Below are 18,251 nucleotides of genomic sequence, written 5' to 3' on the forward strand. Positions count from 1 at the left end.
TTCAATTAGAAAATATAGCAAAAGAAAATATCCCATGTTATAGGGCGTTTATGTTCCAAATTTTATTGTTAACCCCTGCCTATGGTCCTAGTAGTTGTTTTTCGTGAAGCAATGTAACACTGGCAGTCTCTCATACTGTGCCATTTTTAAACTCTCACTTGATCTAAACAGAAATAATAAACAGTAGTCGACAGTAATCGGCTTGTTTACAAAAGAATAGTTTTGAAATTTGGAACTTAAACAACCTATACCCTGCATGGCATATTTTTTATGCTATCTTCTCTCTATGATTTTTTTCTTGACATGACCAATATAAATAATTGTAAAGTGCCTGTGAAGCAAAATAATCGAATTTGAAATGTATCATCTTTCATAAACGGTAATTATAGAGATAAAATAATATGAATGATTGTAATTGTTCATTAAAATGAATTTATCTTTAAATCGTATAGATTCAAGCTAATCACTTTGAATGTTTTTGGGAGGTGGTACAATGAAGACAAGAATGCTACCGTATTTAGATAAAAAGCTTTATTATAGAATCACCAGTACCATTCAGCTGGTCTTATCTGTCGCTGTTGATTTACCCACCTATGAAGAGATCCTGTATCATACTGAGGTGCAGATAGAACAACTGCTTCATATTCTTCCTGATCTGATGTTTGAGAAGATTGTTTACTCTGACTGGGCTCTGATTCAACTGCTTTGTCTTGTGTTCTAGTTGTTTGTACTCTGGCCACGTATTGCTGTGATGCTGATGGTAAGAGATAGGAAGCTGCTCCCCTTGATTGATGTGTGACTCTTGATTGGTAACCTCTAGATTTAAGCCTTGCTTGAATTGGGTAATCTGCCAGACTCCGTGTGGGATGAAGAGTTGATGGTTGTAGTGCATCATTCAATGTTACGTCATATTCTTCTTCTGGAATATTGAGGTCGAAATTAGTTGTTGGATTTTGTCTATAATTCTGGTTCCTGTTATTCAATTGCAGAGACTCTTCAGGAGCAGATGGCCCGGGCGCTGTAGAATCATAATTTGTTTGCTCTAATATCAATTGAGAAGCACGGTCTGAATCTGTACCTTTGATTACTGGTCTTCTGAAATTCCCTGAAAACCCAGTAGATGGAAATGCTTGTTCTTTTCTGACTAATTTATCATCTGAATCAATTGGTTTTACGATTCTCCTATAGCCAATAGCTGCAACTGGTCTTTGTGATGAGTATGCAGTTGCATCAGAATATGAAGTTGTTGTCTCTATAGTATTCAATGAAGTTGACTTCAAAGGCCTTCTGTGAAGTACTGCAGATGGAGCTGAGGATCTAGATGGAATGTTATAAGCTGATAACTCTGTCATTTCTTTTGAAGGCATTGTAGTTGATGAATCAAAAATTGAGCTGGAACTTCTTAGTGGTTTTGTATTTGATATTTCTTCGGAATTATCTTCATTTACAGCAGGTGAAATTGATTGTTTCCTATAATAATTGCTGGGTGTGGTTGACACAGTTTTACTCCTAACATCAGATTTGTAGCGATTGTTGAGATCAGAATCTTGATTATTATCAGGGGAAGTACTGAGAAATCTATGGTTCGAAGTCATTGGAGTGGTTACTGATTGAAATTGATTGCTAGCAGATGAAGTTCTACTCCTGAACAAGCCAGGACTTCTGCTATAATTACTTTGCTCTTGATTATTCAGAGAAGGCATTGCTGTTGATAAACTATCTGTATTCTTAGGATGGTCCACATTGGAATGATCAGCACTTGGAGGTTCACCATTTACTTGATAATTTGAATTTTTATTTGGATTACTTTGTGTCTGACTTGGTTTATTATATTCTTTCATACTAAAACTTTCAATAGTTCTATTTAATAGAGTTTGTTTGGGTTCTTCATAATCTTCTCCATCATCATATTCCTCATCACTGGCGTATTTTTCTGTGGTTGAACTTGATAATTTTTTATTATCAATGCCCACTTGCTTGTTGTTTGATGATCTTTTTGATTCTTTATTTTGACTAGTTTCTTTTGAAACCGAATCGTTATAATTGCTTGATTTGCTGTTTAAGTTTGATTGTGATCTGCTTTGGATGTCTTTCAATGAAGAAGTACTTCGAGTGTCTGAATTGGTTCGATATTCTTTATTATTGGCTCTTCTGTCACTTTTTGAATCACTAGCCTGATATTCATCTCTTTTGTCACTTTGTCTATTTCTGTTATTCCTTCTTGGCATTTTCTCATCTTCTACTTCATCATCATCATAGTACTCTTCATAATCGTCATCTTCATAGATAGGTCTTCTGTCATGAGTTTTTCTTGCAGGTGGCCTTTGATATTCATTCTGCGGTTTTCTTCTGCTAGTTGGGCTTGCTCTTCCACCTGAAATGTAGCCTGGTCTTTGAGCAGGCACTGCCTCCTCATCTCTCGAGTATTTGCCACGATTTCTGAATCGTGATGATCTCTGACTGTTGTAATCGTCCTTATTTCTAGGTTCTTTCCTTTTTCTAAATCTATCGTACTCCTCTTCATAATCGTCATCAAATCTATCAGGCCTTCTGTGACTGTGCACTCGTAGTCTGTGTCGACTGGACACTGGTCTTCGGCTGTCACTTGTAGTTGAAGGCTCTGCTTCGTAGTCTGACGTTTTCACTTTTTTATACTTGGGTGGCTGCTCCTCGAGATAATCATCCTCCTCCTCATCATCATAATAATCATCATAGCTGACGGGCCTTCTTGCTTGCTGTGTCTTCTTGTTTTTCGCAGTCTCAGCCGTTGGTGCTGGGCCGACATCTGTTGTTTGCTGTGTGTACTCATATTTATCCCTTTCATTAATTGGAACTGGACGTCTTATTTTCGGTGGAACTCGAGGTTTGTCATATACACTGCTCCCCGATGCAGGGGATTGAGAACTACTCGGTCTCACTGATGGCTTTATGGCTTCAGTTGATGTTGCTTGTTGAGTTTCAAGGCCTTTATAGTTGTCATTGTCCCTATGTCCGTGACCTGCAAAGTACTGCCATATTAATATTACATTAGACATTATATATTTCATTCGAATAAATAAGGTTATCCTGAATGATGAACTCATTTCTAAAAATTTACATTTACTTAAATAGTTGATTTTTTCTAAATTTATAACTCATAGTCTAAAAACAATACCCGGTGATGGAGAGAGTGGCCTAGTCACTTGGCTGATTGGGCGTCCTGGATGCCTAGTCTAATATTTGCGACCTTAGGTAATTATTGTGGAAAAAACTTCATTGGAGAGATGTTCATTTCGGATTAGTACTTTGGTAAAAATGCATTTTATGGAATGAGCCCATCATTTGTAATAAGACTATATAACACGAAGATAACACGTCTCATAAGACTTTCATCCTATAATACAGTTCATGATGGGTTGTAGATCCTAGTGACAGAATTTCTCCCTGAATCATGTCAAAAAACTTAACAGAATGTTCATTACTAGCGAAGATAGAGGCAAAATGGGATAAGATGTATCCATTTATTTATTCATTTGTGGTTGCAATTACAAATCATGTGATTGGGATAGAACAACAGGCTTGGTCCAAAACTATTCTGCTCTAAAATTTTGATAAAAATAGGTCATGTTTTTACTGTTGAAAGTTCAAGTGCAATTTTCACCCAAAAAATATATATGAGCTTGTTTGACATTTTACATTTAAAAAAAAATATCAAAACACCAAATTATAGTCACATATTACACTCAATTATTATCACCGCACATTGAATAAATTAAGCTACTTCCAAAAAATTGAAGCCAAAAATACACACAACTTCTCACTAAGCATAGCTGTTCTGCGGTTCTATTTATTTATTTGCTGATGTATTTGCCATCAATCAGTGATAATATAAATAATAAAACAATTATTATAAACAATACAATAATTTAATATCCATGAATAGTTTTTTCTTTGATGATTTTTATAACATCTAGTTAGAGACCAATAAACTAATTCTATTTTGATTCAAATTGATGAGAAAGATGTTGTTGAAGGTGAGACCCATTGGTTCAGCCGTCCTGAATAAATACATAAAATGATAGTTGATACATAGTAAATGCATGATCATTTAAAAATGGCATAAGTGGAACTTGTTCACCACCGGTGAGTACAATTCAGATACACAAAAATATTATAAATAAGAAGCAAAACCCATAGGACTAGTGATCATACTCGTACATGGAAAGAATCGTAGCGGAATATCAAGAAATGAAGGTATGCTGACAACAAGCAGACGGATTATAAACTATGTACTAGATATTAGAATGATCATTTCAGACACTAAAATTATATTGAAATAAATTCTAGCTCTTTACACACTCATCCATTTGATTACTGAGTTTCCTCAAAATGCTATTGTTTATGAAGTTATATGGGACTATGTTAGCAAAGTATACCATGAAGTAAGTGAATTGATGTTTATAGTTAATCTTGTAGAGTTTCGAGTATAAAGATTGAGTGCAGACGGACGAAGCTTGTGTAAAGGTGTGTTCAATGTGTGTATTGGGTTGTATATGTAATATAGACTCATCAAGTTAATATCAATATCGTCATGATATTAAAAAAACCATTATAATTATTATTCATTCATTTATATTCAAAATTCATAATTATCGGTACAAATAAAAATGTATACGGATCAAACGTAAAGTGTACATTCTGTTTTCGATTTGTTGTGTACTATTAATTTTGTGATAAAAGTACTCGCACTAAATGACATCGACCATAACAGATTTTTCAATTTTAACTGCCAAATGAGTTACCTATATTCTTTTTATCCATATTGTGGTAATATTTATTTATGAGTTATAAATTTATTATAGTTAGTCATTCTACAGAGGGGTCCAAAAAATCTATACACTATTTTTTGACAGTGAATATCTTTATTTTGAACATTATTTACACACGTAAAATAATTACCTCATATTTTCATCCAATCTTTTAAAATGATAAAGTACTTTTAGACCACATAATACCTCATATTCCTATTTCAGGGTGGCCACCCATTTTAAAATAAAAAATTATTCATTCCAGGTTTTTCAGAGTAAAATTTCAAATTTTCCAGGTAGAGTATCCACGGTATTAGAGGAACAAGATACTTTCGTAAAGAATTTATTATGGAATTTTCAATTTGATCTTCCATGATGAATTGCGAATAGCGTATTTAAATTTCCAAATATATTGATATATTAATAAGCCTCACAGGCTTTGCCCATGTGAGGAACCTTCTTCAAGTTTTGTATATGTATATTGTATATTGTTTGTACTTTCTAAGAAGAAGAATAAAGATAATTTCAATTTCAATTTCTATTTCAATTTTTGACGCTGCAGTCTATTTTTTGTGAGGAATTAGTACGTTTTTTTTAACTACTCATGTGTGTGGAGTGCTTTCGGACAGGGTCCATTTTCAACACTCAGTGAGTAGTTAAAAAACGAAAAATTCCTCACAAAAATAGATTAAAGTGTCAAAGTTATCAATACATTTGAACAGTTATTATGTATTGTGAGTCATACTTTTACTAATGAAGACAAATGTGTGTACAGTACCATAGCCGATTCCGGCTGTTGGTGACTCTTCAAACCTTGACGAAAGTCTCATTCCAAAGAGAATGAATCCATCAAAATACTTAACTTTAAAATGTAATTCATTTATATCAAGACTAAAGACATTAAAAATTATAATTTCTATCCATCAAGTGTTTTTTTTATTTGAGTTTATTGTGAATGTACACTTAGTTACTAAATTTATTGAAATTTCTGAAAAATTCATGAGGAATTCACGGTATTTTTCCCGGTTTGTAAAATCATGAGGAATTCAAGGTTTTCCCGGTAGTTTATTGTTCAAAGTTAGCATGTCATTCTATTTATTGTATTTTATTATTATTTGCTAGCACCAGCGGGGCCTATTTTGTAATGCACTTTATTGAATAAGATGATTGATTGACTTACAATAAAATGTGTTGACGGAACAGTAAAATCTGAATGCGAAGTAATATTCATATAATATTCATAGCTGTACGTTCTGTTAACGTTCCCTGTCAATGTAGTGAATACATTTTTGTACCCCTCTGTATTCATTTGCTTATTTATTGCTTACCCTGGTTGGGCTGTTTACGGTTTCCCTTTGCACCAGGCTGCTGCCTCTCCCTTTCCACTGGTTCATCATAGAAGTCATAGTCACCGTCATCAGGGCCATCATCATCATCATAGTAGTAGTAATAGTAAACAGGCCGACGCCGCCGGTAAGCTCCCGCAGGCCGTCCACCTCCACGTGTCCTGAATGGTCGGTGACCATGGGTGGGGCCGTTTCTGGGTGCACCGTTGCTTGGAGGCGGTGCTTGGGTCGTGGTCGTGGTCGTGCTTGTTGTGGTGGGTCGCGCTGTCGTTGGCGGTGGACTCGTTGTGGCTGCTTTATATAAAGCTTCGTTCCTGCAAATGAACATTTTTAAAAATACTTAAAAACAGAGCTATAAATATATATTTTTTCAAGTTTCATAATGGCGTGATACTGGATGGAATTACAACTCTTGATAAACCTGTCAATTTCACTAAGAATCAGGTTTTTCTAAATTTAGTGAAATACAAACTACGGAAAGTTAAGATACGAAAATTATTTGAAAATAAGTGCCGAATCTTTGTAGAAATTTCGGAGAACAATTTTGAAAAAGATGTTTTAGAATTTGTCAATGAATATTTGGTTCCGAATGCTAAATATTGTCTGTACTTTGAGAATGATTTCCATGAGATATTTACCGTAGCAGTTGCTACTCATTTCAAAAATACGCAACTTAACCCAGTTCATTGTACAGATAAATTGATTGATGTTACAAATGAAGAAGTAATACAAGAAATCATTGATAACTATCATGTAGGAAAAAATAATCACCGTGGAATCCAAGCAGATTGGAAGAAAATATTATTGGCAAAATGTCCGAAAACGAACAGAAAATTATATTAACATATGTGACACATGTTTAACAAGCAAGTATGAAAGAGTAGCATTAAATTTGGAAATGAATGTTAAACCCACTGCATCAAAACCACTTCAAACTATTCTTATCGATAGTGTTATTTTTGACAGACGAATTCTTGACTATAATAAACAGTTTTTCACGCTATGTACAAGCCTATCCTCTTGCTGGTGCACAAGAAATAGGAATAGTAGATAAACTATTGTATTTCTTCAGTCACTATGGCGTTACCGAAACTACAGTTTCAGTGGTTCCGAATTTAATAACAATGTAGTGAAAAAATTAATGACACTACACAAAATCAAAATCCATTTTATCAGCACGCAACACCCTTCTTCTAATGCTATATGTGAAAGACTTCACTCAACCCTAATCAAACATATAAGACTCCTTGAAGATCAAGCTCAATTCAAAGATGATTCTATTGAAAGAAAAGTAGAACAGTCGATTTTAGCGTACAAAAGCAGTATTCACTCTGTCATAAAATTGACACAATTTGAAATTTTAAATGGATACAAACGTGAACGCTTTAATTGACATTGACATTAGCAAAAATATTATGAGTGACTATGTCAATCAACCCGAAGAAGAAAACAAAAAACTGTATGAACACATTCGAGAAATGAATCAAACAACATAAGAAAAAGTTATTAAAAAAGTGAATAAAACTAGAGAACCATTGCCAGAAATTCCGCAGGAATGTTGAAACTACACAACCAGAGGAGTTTATTCAAAATATAGACATGATTACAAAAAGCATATAAGCTACAATTATTGAAAAAGTATTGATACAATTGTTTGATTATTTGCTGATCTAAGAAAATGTGGCCCTCACTATATATGAATAAAATGCTATGCAGAAAACTAAGCAGTAAAACCAAGAATAAGTATAATAAAGATAAAATCGGATCCTTGAACAGACAATTGAAAACAAAGAAAATTGTTCCCAGACATCATAATACCACATCCAAAATACACTTATCAAAAATTAAAATACCTAGAAAATGTCAAAATTGATGACATTGAAAACCGCAAAACAGTGACTGAACCGACTACTGACAATCACAATACTGTTCTAGCGCCCTCTTCATCCTCTACGGAGTAGGCCTAACTCCAGCAACATATGTACAAATTAAGAATGTAACAATGAGTACAGGAATATTGTTCCAATTCACCTAGGTAAAGCTAAGTTGAAATATAGTACTAGTTTCAAAGAACTATCAGTTATTAAAGCATTTTTCTACAATTCTCAAGCAAATTTAGTGTTTAAAAATATGTGGTTCTTCCATGGTTCCAAATTTCCTTAAATAACTCAATATTATTCGTTACAAGTGATAATTGAGTTGAATATTACTAATCAATTTATTAATTCGAGTCATCTGAATTCAAAAGTTATAGTTTCCACGTTTATTTTGGACTAAAATAAAAAAAAATACAAGAATTGTAAAACTCTAACCTTATCTTAGAATGTGTAATCACCTATAAATTTGGAAGAAAAATAGCACAAGGAATACCTAATTATTTTATCTACCAATGCTTTAACATGAGTGTCATTTGAATCGTAAATAAATAAATAGATAAGTACTCATGGTTTTGTACAAATTAGGATTTGAAAATTTGATTTGCCACTTGAAAATTTGAATAGCTATTATGAAAATGTCACAAATTATTTTTGGAATAATATTATGTTAAGTTCAATGACTGACTTTGTAACAGACAGTAGTAGTAAGCTGAGAGAAGCAATCAATTGTCTAAAATTTATTATCACACAAGAACTGTTATTGAAGAAAAACTTGAAATAATCCTTATCAACAATGAAAACGTCAAACAAAACAAAAGAGGTTTGATGAATGGCCTAGGTTCTATTGTAAAATTTGTTACTGGTGATTTAGACGTATATTATGGACAAAAATATGATAAATTAATTTCTAAATTGTATAACAACCAATATAATTTGATTATCCAAGTTGCTAACCACTATTCCGTTGGTCAAAACATTATATTATTGTCAAATTTAATAGGACTATCAGAATGTAAATGAAAACTTTGAAGAAATGAAACAAAAGTTCATGTTACTAAAAAATGATTTTGTAGAATTGGGAAGAATACAATACATTTTGAATCAACTGCTTGTAATATAGTTCAAGTATAAGTATAGTTCAAGACATTGAAAACTCGATTCCATTCTGCAAAGTATGCGTTCTTCACCCTAGCATTATTATCTACTAAAAAATTGTTTAACAAACTTTTGAAGGTGTCGAAATATAATAAGTAGCTTACAATAGAGATTAAATTTGATGAGATGTTAGAGATGAAAAAATTAGTAGACGTGAATTGTATGTTTATTAATATTCAGATAATTTATTTTCTTGAATTTTAAATCGTGGGAGAAATAACTATATTTATACAAAATAAGTATTTATTGAAATCTATTGGCAATCTGGAAAATTTTAAAATAGAATGTTTAAATTGGAATTGTGAATTGATCTGGAATTCATATTTAACAAATGCTTTATTAATGGTGTATTCCCCGAAATTTTCAAAATTGCTGTGATTAAACCAATTCCCAAATCTGGTGATCTGTCAAAACCTGAGAACTACCGACCTATTAGTCTTCTTACTAATATTTAAAAAATAATTGGAAAAATACTAAAAATGAGGCTTTTAAACTTTCTAAATAAAAATAATTTTATAGAAAAATTTCAGTATGGATTCCAGGCGGGAAAATCAACAAAAAATGCAATTCTACACTTAACCGGAATTATAAGCAGTAATTTCAATGATAATAAAAAAACAATATCAGTGTTTTTGGATCTTGCAAAAGCATTCGATACCATACCACACATAATACTGTTAAATAAATTAGAAAATTGTGGTGTTAGAGGTGCAGCAAAAAACCTTTTTGCTTCATACCTCGCGAACAGGAAGCAGATCCTCACCCTTAACAAAAAAACTGACAGTAGACACACCTCAGAATTTGGACTTCCACAAGGAACGGTACTTTCACCTCTATTATTCTTGATTTATGTGAATGATTTATATAAGCTAAATATACCAAATTGCAATATAGTATCATTTGCAGATGATACAGCATTAATTTTTACAGGGGAAACATGGAACGAAGCTTATGATAATGCAAATAGAGGGCTGTCTATCACGAAATACTGGTTACAAACTCACATTCTCACTTTGAATGTTGACAAAACAAAATTTATTGCATTCTCACCAAATAATAGCGGACAACCTGCCAATAGATTACAGCTAAAAATGCATAACCATAATGAAGTCTCTGTGGACTGCTCTTGCAAAGTTATAGAAAAAGTTGAAAAAATTAAATACTTAGGTATAATTATAGATCAAAACTTGAAATGGAATGCACATATACTTCACCTTTGCTCAAAATTAAAATATCTGACTTATATTTTCTACAAAATCAATAAAATTAAACATCCAAGTATTATTAGAAACATTTATTTTGCTTATGCACACTCTTTATTTCAATATAGCATTGAGGCATGGGGGCAGCTCAGGATACTCACTTCAATAAACTTTTTGTTCTACAGAAACATATTATCAGAGCAGCTCTGGGAAGACCGAGAATGTACCCTAGTAGACTACTATTTAAAGGAATTTATTTACCAACATTGAGACAAACATACGTAACTAACGCAATTCTGTACATTAATAAAAACAAAGACAAATTCACTACTCGTAATACACCATATCTAATACGTCCAAATGCTTTCAATACCTACAATAACCTATTCACTAGACTTACATCTTGCAAACACCAATTGCCCTTCTATTGCCATAGAATAATAAATTGTCTACCTGAAAAATTCATTCTAAATAGAATTACTAAGTGTTTAATTTATGAAATAAGAGAGTGGGTATGTAGGAAGGTTTACTTCGGACTTGAGATTTCAGAAGATTAATTGACTTTTTGTTCTAGTGCTTACATTGTTATATTGTACATACATTTATATTCTAGAGTTTATATTGCATATTGTTTCTTCTGGTACTAATTAAATTGTCTTAGACATCCATCCTAATTACCTTTAACATCTTTGAACTCTCTTCCAGAGCTCTAGCATTAGCTTTTCTGGGAGAGCCCATTATTTCAATATTAAAATAAAAGAAAACATTCATTTAATATGTTTTTAAATTAGTTTAGATTATAATTAGTTATAACATTATAAGAATGTTTTTGTTTCACTTGTTTGTAGAAAAAAGAATGGCAATAAATTGATTTTGATTTTGACTTTTGATAGTTGATAACTAATACCTATGTTCATCTGGAAACATATCCCATCAACAATTACCCTGCGAAGCAGCGATCATCTCGACCGACACAACGGACAACTGTGAATTCCCCGCTGTCCAAATCGGAGAGAATCTCCTAAAATGGATCCCCGAAATGCAGCAATACCTGGCAGTTTTACCAAAAAAGAGACTTTCAACATCGAGAGTAAAACTGAAACAGCCGTGACAACACTTCAAGGAATCTACCTTATCAACACAGCTTAAGGAAGAATATACTATCAAGGAAACCCTCTCCTTCACTCATCTCAACTTACAGGACACCCGAAATTCTTAGAGAACATAAAATTCGAACTTCAAGATCATCAACTTACAGACTTCCAAATTAACATTCAAAATTTGGACTTAGATTCCGATACCAAAAAAAATTCATCAATTATTCGAAAACCGTATTTCATACCACATACTTCAACGCCTCCACTGTGACATTTGTGCTGTGAACAAAAACTTCAAAGAAAAGATCCTTCTTCTAGAACTTCGCAACGTACCCCCGAAGTTCTCTATAGGGATGGAGGAGTTATATCGTGAGAACCTGCAACAGTCATCAACTTATAGACAGTATTTCGGCAAACCAAGTAGACATCTCAGCTCTCAGTTCCCACGAGTGGAAATGTTCAGTCCTGCTCAGTCCCGCTCAGACCATCGTAGCGAACGGTACTCAGCAATTTTTCTTTAAATTATTAATACACATGTATAATGGATTATTAAAAGTTTATAATTTGTGTGCCAATAAATAGGTTTTTGTATATCTACAGTGAAAAGTACTGATTTTTCTCCCCGAGGGGAAAGTTTGATTGAGTTGAACAATTATTACCCTGAGGGAGAAAAGCATTTTCCACTCGTGATGTACACAACCTTTTTCCTCTACCTACATATTTATAGAAACTGCAAATCAGATAATTTTAATAGAGTTACTTTTACTCCCTAGGGAGTTTTTCTGTTTTTTAGTCCCGAGAGCGAAAAAGTGAGACTTGAGTATTATGTTTCAGGGAGTAAAGTAAGTACTTAAGACATTTGATGGAGGAAATAGTATATTTCGCACCTAGAGCAGAAAATTATATTTTTACGGCTCGAAATCGGTTTTCAAGTCCGAGGCCGTAGGCCGATGACTAGAAAAGATTGAGAGCCGGAAAAACATTTTTGCCCGTGGTGCGAACGCTATTTTTCGCCACACACAAAAATAAACAATATATATATATATATGAGAATAGTTGTTTACTAAGCACTTCTGAAAGCAGAAGTGGATGGTGATAGCTCTAGCAAATCTGAGGTAATCTGAATATTAGGAAATTGTCCAAGTATTTTTATTTTTTATTCTGAATTGTCTAAATAACCTAAAAGATGATGTTCAATTATGTGGGAGGTTGAGTTTATACTTTTTTAATATTTCAAATGACAATAAGATAATATTATTATAAATTTTTTAATTATTGAATAATGAACACAAATAATGAAAAGTTTTTTGATCAGCTGTTTTTTGATCACCTTTCTTAGTTCCATGTTAGCGGCTGGAAAGGGCACTCTTTTCGGCCTAGGCCGGAAAGAAACCTGTTCTGACGTCAGACGAGAGTCGTCTGCAAACAATGTCTTTCAGATCTACGTAGGGACTGGAAAACAGCTGCTTTCTGTGCAGTGTGGCAAAAAATTTATTTTTAAAGATGAATCTGACAGGCTTGAACCCTATCTTGTATAAGCCAGTTCTTTATCTACATAATATTATAGATATATAGGCATAGTGCAAAAAATTCAATGAGAATCGTATATATAATCATAGATTTACCTTTTATAGTACTTGGGAGAATTCTGGCAGTCTACCTCGGAAACGAAATGACAAATAAATGTCTTTTGATCAAATGCTGTGTAATTGGCACAGAGAAAATCGTAGCGTGTTCCAAACAAGCAATGATGATAGACCTGCAAACAAAAGTAAATTTAGTATATTAAAATGTAATTAATTTGTTTTCACTTTTAAAAAACTGTGCGTGTTTTTGAGGCTCAAGTCTGTATGCAGTTTGAAGTTCTATAAGCATAAACCTTTTTATTTTAATTTCTAGATAATTATAAGATTTTTAGGAATTCCCCATTTTTCATTTTCTCTGTGATACGAATATCTCCTTTGGATGTTGTTTTTTGAGAAACTGTTATTCCACAAATGATGTGCGCTTAAAAAGCTCTACAAGACTGTGATCTTCATTTTCCAGAGAACATAAAATTCAAATGTCATTAGTTAAGTAAAAGGAACACGTGACACCCTTTTTAAAAAGATCTATTGTTGAAACAAACTGGAATAGTGACTGCCCAAAATACACAAATGGGACAAAGAAACTTAATTACTAGAGCTTATATACTATTCCAAGTGCTGTATCAGCTACTATACCATAACAATGGGTATAACTGGCATAGTGACTGCCCAAAATGAGACAAAGAATCTTGATTACTAGAGCTTATATACTATTCCAAGTGCTGTATCAGCTACTATACGATAACAATGGGTATAACTGGCATAGTAACTGCCCAAAATACAGGAATGAGACAAAGAATCTTAATTACTAGAGCTTATATACTATTCCAAGTGCTGTATCAGCTACTATACGATAACAATGGGTAAAACTGGCATAGTGACTGCCCAAAATGAGACAAAGAATCTAATTACTAGAGCTTATACTATTCCAAGTGCTGTATCAGCTACTATACAATAACAATGGGTATACTGGCATAGTGACTGCCCAAAATACACAAATGAGACAAAGAATCTAATTACTAGAGCTTATACTATTCCAAGTGCTGTATCAGCTACTATACATAACAATGGGTATACTGGCATAGTGACTGCCAAAATACACAAATGAGACAAAGAATCTTAATACTAGAGCTTATATACTATCCAAGTGCTGTATCAGCTACTATACCATAACAATGGTATAACTGGCATAGTGACTGCCCAAAATGAGACAAAGAATCTTATTACTAGAGCTTATACTATTCCAAGTGCTGTATCAGCTACTATATCATAACAATGGGTATAACTGGCATAGTGACTGCCCAAAATGAGACAAAGAATCTTAATTACTAGAGCTTATACTATTCCAAGTGCTGTATCAACTACTATATGATAACAATGGGTATAACTGGCATAGTGACTGCCCAAAATACAGAAATGAGACAAAGAATCTTAATTACTAAAGCTTATATACTATTCCAAGTGCTGTATCAGCTACTATACCATAACAATGGGTATAACTGGCATAGTGACTGCCCAAAATGAGACAAAGAATCTTGATTACTAGAGCTTATATACTATTCCAAGTGCTGTATCAGCTACTATACGATAACAATGGGTATAACTGGCATAGTAACTGCCCAAAATACAGAAATGAGACAAAGAATCTTAATTACTAGAGCTTATATACTATTCCAAGTGCTGTATCAGCTACTATACGATAACAATGGGTAAAACTGGCATAGTGACTGCCCAAAATGAGACAAAGAATCTTAATTACTAGAGCTTATATACTATTCCAAGTGCTGTATAAGCTACTATACCATAACAATGGGTATAACTGGCATAGTGACCGCCCAAAATACAGAAATGAGACAAAGAATCTTAATTACTAGAGCTTATATACTATTCCAAGTGCTGTATCAGCTACTATACCATAACAATGGGTATAACTGGCATAGTGACTGCCCAAAATACACAATGAGACAAAGAATCTTAATACTAGAGCTTATATACTATTCCAAGTGCTGTATCAGCTACTATACGATAACAATGGGTATAACTGGCATAGTGACTGCCCAAAATACACAAATGAGACAAAGAATCTTAATTACTAGAGCTTATATACTATTCCAAGTGCTGTATCAGCTACAATATCATAACAGTGGGTATAACTGGCATAGTGACTGCCCAAAATACACAAATGAGACAAAGGATCTTAATTACTAGAGCTTATATACTATTCCAAGTGCTGTATCAGCTACTATACAATAACAATGGGTATAACTAGCATAGTGACTGCCCAAAACACACAAATGAGACAAAGAATCCAAATTACTAGAGCTTATATACTATTCCAAGTGCTGTATCAGCTACTATATCATAACAATGGGTATAACTGGCATTGTGACTGCCCAAAATGAGACAAAGAATCTTAATTACTAGAGCTTATATACTAATCCAAGTGCTGTATCAGCTACTATACGATAACAATGGGTATAACTGGCATAGTGACTGCCCAAAATACACAAATGAGACAAAGAATCATTACTAGAGCTTATATACTATTCCAAGTGCTGTATCAGCTACTATATGATAACAATGGGTATAACTGGCATAGTGACTGCCCAAAATACACAAATCAGACAAAGAATCTTATTTACTAGAGCTTATATACTATTCCAAGTGCAGTATCAGCTACTATACCATAACAATGGTATAACTGGCATAGTGACTGCCCAAAATACACAATGAGACAAAGAATCTAATTACTAGAGCTTATATACTATTCCAAGTGCTGTATCAGCTACTATATCATAACAATGGGTATAACTGGCATTGTGACTGCCCAAAATGAGACAAAGAATCTTAATTACTAGAGCTTATATACTATTCCAAGTGCTGTATCAGCTACTATACAATAACAATGGGTATAACTGGCATAGTGACTGCCCAAAATACACAAATGAGACAAAGAATCTTAATTACTAGAGCTTATATACTATTCCAAGTGCTGTATCAGCTACTATACATAACAATGGGTATAGCTGGCATAGTGACTGTCCAAAATACACGATGAGACAAAGAATCTTAATTACTAGAGCTTATATACTATTCCAAGTGCTGTATCAGCTACTATACAATAACAATGGGTATAACTGGCATAGTGACTGCCCAAAACACACAAATGAGACAAAGAATCTTAATTACTAGAGCTTATATACTATTCCAGTGCTGTATCAGCTACTATACGATAACAATGGGTATAACTGGCATAGTGACTGCCCAAAATACACAAATCAGACAAAGAATCTTATTTACTAGAGCTTATATACTATTCCAAGTGCAGTATCAGCTACTATACCATAACAATGGGTATAACTGGCATAGTGACTGCCCAAAATACACAAATGAGACAAAGAATCTTAATTACTAGAGCTTATACTATTCCAAGTGCTGTATCAGCTACTATATCATAACAATGGGTATAACTGGCATTGTGACTGCCCAAAATGAGACAAAGAATCTTAATTACTAGAGCTTATATACTATTCCAAGTGCTGTATCAGCTACTATACGATAACAATGGGTATAACTGGCATAGTGACTGCCCAAAATACAGAAATGAGACAAAGAATCTTAATTACTAGAGCTTATATACTATTCCAAGTGATGTATCAGCTACTATACCATAACAATGGGTATAACTAGCATAGTGACTGCCCAAAATGAGACAAAGAATCTTAATTACTAGAGCTTATATACTATTCCAAGTGCTGTATCAGCTACTATATCATAACAATGGGTATAACTGGCATAGTGACTGCCCAAAATACACAAATGAGACAAAGAATCTTAATTACTAGAGCTTATATACTATTCCAAGTGCTGTATCAGCTACTATACCATAACAATGGGTATAACTGGCATAGTGACTGCCCAAAATACAAAAATGAGACAAAGAATCTTAATTACTAGAGCTTATATACAATGAGACAAAGAATCTTGATTACTAGAGCTTATATACTATTCCAAGTGCTGTATCAGCTACTATACCATAACAATGGGTATAACTGGCATAGTGACTGCCCAAAATACACAAATGAGACAAAGAATCTTAATTACTAGAGCTTATATACTATTCCAAGTGCTGTATCAGCTACTATACGATAACAATGGGTATAACTGGCATAGTGACTGCCCAAAAACACAAATGAGACAAAGAATCTTAATTACTAGAGCTTATATACTATTCCAAGTGCTGTATCAGCTACTATACCATAACAATGGTATAACTGGCATAGTGACTGCCCAAAATACACAAATGAGACAAAGAATCTTAATTACTAGAGCTTATATGCTATTCCAAGTGCTGTATCAACTACTATATGATAACAATGGGTATAACTGGCATAGTGACTGCCCAAAAAAACTGGCATAGTGACTGCCCAAAATGAGACAAAGAATCTTGATTACTAGAGCTTATATACTATTCCAAGTGCTGTATCAGCTACTATACCATAACAATGGGTATAACTGGCATAGTGACTGCCAAAATACACAAATGAGACAAAGAATCTTAATTACTAGAGCTTATATACTATTCCAAGTGCTGTATCAGCTACTATACAATAACAATGGGTAAAACTGGCATAGTGACTGCCCAAAATGAGACAAAGAATCTTAATTACTAGAGCTTATATACTATTCCAAGTGCTGTATAAGCTACTATACCATAACAATGGGTATAACTGGCATAGTGACTGCCCAAAATACACAAATGAGACAAAGAATCTTAATTACTAGAGCTTATATACTATTCCAAGTGCTGTATCAGCTACTATACAATAACAATGGGTATAACTGGCATAGTGACTGCCCAAAATAAACAAATGGGACAAAGAATCTTGATTACTAGAGCTTATATACTATTCCAAGTGCTGTATCAGCTACTATATGATAACAATGGGTATAACTGGCATAGTAACTGCCCAAAATACAGAAATGAGACAAAGGATCTTAATTACTAGAGCTTATATACTATTCCAAGTGCTGTATCAGCTACTATATCATAACAATGGGTATAACTGGCATAGTGACTGCCCAAAATGAGACAAAGAATCTTAATTACTAGAGCTTATATACTATTCCAAGTGCTGTATCAGCTACTATACGATAACAATGGGTATACTGGCATAGTGACTGCCAAAATACACAAATGA

The 18,251-nt window shown here is 33.4% G+C and overlaps 1 protein-coding gene across 4 annotated transcripts in view; it reads right to left on the reverse strand.

Annotated features, from left to right (window-relative positions):
* Positions 1 to 509: 509 nt before the first annotated feature.
* LOC111059008 (uncharacterized protein DDB_G0287625) overlaps positions 510 to 18,251 on the reverse strand; it is a 255,554-nt gene continuing 237,812 nt past the window's right edge. For all 4 annotated transcript variants that reach the window (XM_039441621.1, XM_039441622.1, XM_039441624.1 and 1 more), the window contains 3 exons: positions 13,090 to 13,223; positions 6,116 to 6,447; positions 510 to 2,998 (listed from right to left, as the gene is read on the reverse strand). In XM_039441621.1, the coding sequence (XP_039297555.1) occupies positions 543 to 2,998; positions 6,116 to 6,447; positions 13,090 to 13,223 (2,922 nt within the window). In that variant the 3' untranslated portion in view covers positions 510 to 542. The remainder of the gene's footprint in view (positions 2,999 to 6,115; positions 6,448 to 13,089; positions 13,224 to 18,251) is intronic.

This window comes from Nilaparvata lugens, chromosome X (genome assembly GCF_014356525.2).
Source record: "Nilaparvata lugens isolate BPH chromosome X, ASM1435652v1, whole genome shotgun sequence".
NCBI lineage: Eukaryota > Metazoa > Arthropoda > Insecta > Hemiptera > Delphacidae > Nilaparvata > Nilaparvata lugens.